At 38.9% G+C, this 4584-nt stretch overlaps 1 protein-coding gene across 1 annotated transcript; it reads left to right on the forward strand.

The window, feature by feature from the left end:
* Positions 1 to 1194: 1194 nt before the first annotated feature.
* LOC18010110 lies at positions 1195 to 4007 on the forward strand. The gene is made up of 5 exons (XM_006392090.2): positions 1195 to 1542; positions 1630 to 2281; positions 2379 to 2578; positions 2668 to 2912; positions 3023 to 4007. The coding sequence occupies exons 1-5, from the start codon at positions 1253 to 1255 to the stop codon at positions 3766 to 3768; spliced, it is 2133 nt and encodes a 710-aa protein (XP_006392152.1). The 5' UTR covers positions 1195 to 1252; the 3' UTR covers positions 3769 to 4007.
* The last annotated feature ends 577 nt before the right edge of the window (positions 4008 to 4584 follow it).

Here is a 4584-nt window from a genome sequence, read left to right on the forward strand (position 1 = left end):
TATTGTCCTCCTAAGTCCTAACGCTGATTAAGTGCGACGCTCCTCTCTCCTTCGCTATATATATCGACCTTTCCTCTCTCATTTTCGATTACTCGACTCTAAAAATTTCACAGAGTAAAAATCATTCACACTTTATTCAATCTCTCGCCTCTCTTTTCTTCTTTCAAGAGTAAGTGTCCGAGAGTATATCGTAGAATTTTAAGTTCGTCACATTCTATAATCGAGTGCTGCGATTATATGAATATCAATGGTTGTATCCTGGAATTTATTATCTCATCAAACCGCCACACTGCGAGAGATATTTTTGAATTAAGGAAAGAGATCATCTCGCCTCCCCTTCTCGTTTTCCTTAATCCACTTTTATAAAACACTTTTCTGTATCTCAAATCATTTTTTTACATTGCAATATTTGTCTCCTCTAAATTTACTTTCTACGGAGACAACAACTTAGCTTTAGGAAAAAAGTTCTATGGTACTAATTCTTGCATTCAAGGAAGCTGTCATGGGCTATGCTTTGAGGAATGGATACAATATTGCACAAGATAGATGGAAGCTTAGCATTAAATGTGGCTTGTTAAACAAAATAACATATGGGTGGTGAAGGTTTACTGCTCGTGGCATAAATGTACTCCAAGTCTCCAAACAGTAAATGTGAGATGTAAATGTGAGATATTTAAATGTCTTGCTATTGCAAGACTGTTCATGGAAAAAAAAAAGTATATCTTTCATGGATAAGATAAGGCAAAACGAGGATTTTATGAGTTGTAATTCAAGATCATGCCAGAATCATGTTGCATCAAAGAATCAATTGCTAGAATGCTAGAAATAAAACGTTACCAAATATCTTTAGGCTTTAGCTCAACTGAAAAATTACTAAAAACAAAACCTAGAGATTACATGATCGAATGGCACTTAAGAGGAGACTATATGACATGCTGGTCTCGGAGATGTATGAGAAATAACACAATCATATATTCACATGAGTTTGCTTTTAGCATTCATTAATGGAGAGTGAAGAATTGTAGTCGCCTCTTACGATACAGAGAGGGCTAAAGTAACCATTATGAACAAAAGGGGTGACTTTTCGAAGATATAATAAAGTTAGCGCTCTTTTTGTTATTAAATTTTCTTATCATCCTTTCCAATATTATTCTCCAGTTTTCGTTTAATGACACCGTTTAAGGCCATCTTCTTCCCAATTCAATTCTTCTCACAGAAACCCTAATTTTTAGGGGACTGTGCAGTCATCGAGATGGAGATTGTCGAATCTGTAGAAGAGATTGTCGAATCTCTAGAAGAGATTCCAGTGCAAAATCCGCAAGTGGAAGACTTTTCATGGGCAGATTTGAGCTGGACCAAATTCGGTACATCGGAGCATCACGACGTTGTAGCTCTGATTCCTTACGCAAGAGTCGACGAATTCATCATCGGAGAATGCTCCAACGCAGAGTGCCCTACACGGTTTCACATCGAAAGAGGAAGGAAACGCTCTCGAGGCAGCCTCAAGGAGTACAAGAGCGACGAGTATTTAGAATATAGACTGTAAGTTTCTCAATCTCACGAATACTCAAAAAAACTCCATTTTCAGATTTTGGATTTTCAAAAATTTGCGACTTCGTTTTTTCAAAGGTATTGGTGCTCTTTTGGTCCTGAGAACTATGGAGAAGGAGGTGGTGTTTTGCCCAGTAGAAAATACCGTCTCAACACTAGGAATCGAGCTGCGAGACCTCAATCGATGAGAGGATGTACTTGTCATTTCGTTGTTAAGCGTCTCTATGCTCGTCCTTCGCTTGCGCTTCTCATCTACAACGAGAGACGCCATGTGAACAAAGCTGGTTTTATATGTCATGGACCTCTTGATAGAGATGCGATTGGCCCTGGTGCTAAGAAGATTCCTTATATATGCAACGAGATTCAGCAACAAACTATGTCTATGATCTATCTTGGGATCCCTGAAGAAAACGTTTTGGAGAAACACATTGAAGGGATTCAGAGGTATTGTGGCTCTGATGCAACGGTTAATAGTCTTGCCTCTCAGTATGTTCATAAACTCGGGATGATTATCAAACGATCGACACATGAGCTGGATTTAGATGATCAAGCTAGTATCAAGATATGGGCTGAGAGGAACAAGAAATCAATCTTCTTTTATCAGGAATCTACGGAAACGGATCAGTTCATGCTTGGGATTCAAACGGAGTGGCAGTTGCAGCAATTCGTGCGCTTTGGTCATTGTAGTCTCGTTGCAGCTGATTCGACATTTGGGATAAAGAGACTTAAGGTAAAAAATGGATCTTGATTTGTTTTTTTTTTAATGTCCGTCTCTGTTTTTGAAAAAGTTATGTGCTTGATCCTGACCACTTAAACACTTATGGCAGTATCCTCTCTGCACGCTTCTTGTATTTGATTCAAGACATCATGCTCTCCCCGTCGCTTGGATTATCTCTCGTAGCTATTTGAAATCTGATGTTGAGAAGTGGATGAAAATACTACTACAACGCGCCCAGAGTGTTGAGCCTGGCTTCAAAATCAATGGCTTTATCATCGACGATGCTGCAACAGAGATTGATCCGATAAGGCATGCATGATTATGCTTTAGATTTGTGTTTTAAAGTATGATAACGAGTTGTATTGTGAACTGACTCAGTTCTTTTTTTATGTTTCCAGGGATACATTTTGTTGCCCCATCCTTTTCTCGCTCTGGCGTATTCGTAGATCATGGCTTCGGAATGTAGTGAAGAAGTGTGATACCATTGAGGTTCAAAGAGAGTTATTCAAATGCTTAGGAGAAGTTGTGTACAGCATTTGGGATGGAGTAGATACATCAAAGGCTGTAGAAAGGTTAACTCAGGATTTTGTTGATCAAACCGCATTCATGCAGTATTTCACATCCACTTGGTTGCCTAAAATAGGTTAGCCTTCTCTCTTGACCAATTCACAATCTTATATAACGGGTTCGCTGAGAAAAAGTGGGCTATGTTACTCTTGGTCTAGTGCCTAATGTGCTCGTTGTTTTTAACAGGAATGTGGCTATCAACGATAAAAAGTCTTCCACTTGCAAGCCAAGAAGCATGTGGGGCTATAGAAGCTTACCATGTAAAGCTTAAAGTAAAACTGTTTGACGATACTCACCTTGGTGCCCTTCAGAGAGTAGATTGGTTAGTACACAAGCTGACGACTGAACTCCATTCGAGTTATTGGCTTGATCGGTATGCTGATGAAAGTGATTCTTTCCAAAATGTCAAAGAAGATTACATTGCTTCTACTTCATGGCACCGAGCTTCAGAGATTCAAGACTCTGCAGTTACACTAGACAGTGATAACATCCTTTTTGCAAAGGTTCAGTCTCAGAGAGATACCGATGTAACACGAGTTGTGTGGAATCCAGGTTCGGAGTTCGCTTTCTGTGATTGCGCTTGGTCTTTGCAAGGGAACTTATGCAAACACATCATAAAGGTAAATACAATGTGCGAAAACCGTGAAGGCTATGGTGACTCAATGTCCTTGCGGTCGTTCAAAGAGAAACTGAGAAACATAAAGATGAAACCTATGGATGACTCGATATCCTTGGATCTGTCAATGGCACTGACGCTGCAGATGTTTGATCAGATAAAGCAGTTGGTGCAATTAAGCGGAACAAATGACATCAGCAACATAGTTAGGGATTTGCCGGTGAAATGGGCTTGTAAGAAAGGCAGGACCACTATAGGCATTCCTGCTTCTATTGCTGCCTTTACAAAGAAAAGGAGTCAGAAACGGAAGCGATAAGTGGAAGATGAGATGATAAGTGGTTGCATAGATCAGTTGTCTTAGTTCATTTAGATCAGCAGAAGGATTTTGAGTAGCTTCAGAGTTAGAAAATTCATAGAAGGTTAGTAATAGGTGATAGGTTCTGACACCAATCATTTGCTTCTCCTTTGTTTTTTTTTTTCCTGATGTTTAAGTGTAAATCTTTTCTCAGTTCTCACAATCTCACGAGCTTTGTTATTGCAAAAAATTCACAAGCAGGCACAAATTTGAAACCGTTTTAAGGTAAAGTGATCATGGAAACAGAACAAGAAACAGAGCCCATTACTTACTCCATCTGATATGGTCAAATGAAGAAGACGAAGAAATGGATTACAAAATCCATTCCCGCGTTATTGAATGTGTGATATAAAAAAAAAAAAATCAAAGATTTTTAAAATACAGATGTAACCCTAATAGAAAGCATATACAGTATAGCAGATTCCAAAACCACTTAAATACTAAGGCACAAGAGAGCGAAAACAAGGTACGATCTTTCCTGAACCCATAACCGCCGATCAGTGTTCCTGCTTTACCAGGTTTTTAGATCTCTCTCGTCATTGTCTTTATCACAGTTTTTCCTGTGTTTTTTTTATGAACCATTGCTGACGAGAAAAAAAATAATTTTGAATTCATGGCTTAAGAGCGATCGATTTTGACCACTAAATCTTCAACTAGGTGGAACTTTTAGGGCACAGATAGACAGAAAAAGTACGACCTTTTTAAAACCTCATAACCGCCGATCAGGGCCGGCCAATACGTTTAGACGTCTGAAGCCAAAAAAAAAAGTTTAGCCTA

Source organism: Eutrema salsugineum, unplaced genomic scaffold (genome assembly GCF_000478725.1).
Source record: "Eutrema salsugineum unplaced genomic scaffold, Eutsalg1_0 scaffold_8, whole genome shotgun sequence".
NCBI classification, from domain to species: Eukaryota; Viridiplantae; Streptophyta; class Magnoliopsida; order Brassicales; family Brassicaceae; genus Eutrema; species Eutrema salsugineum.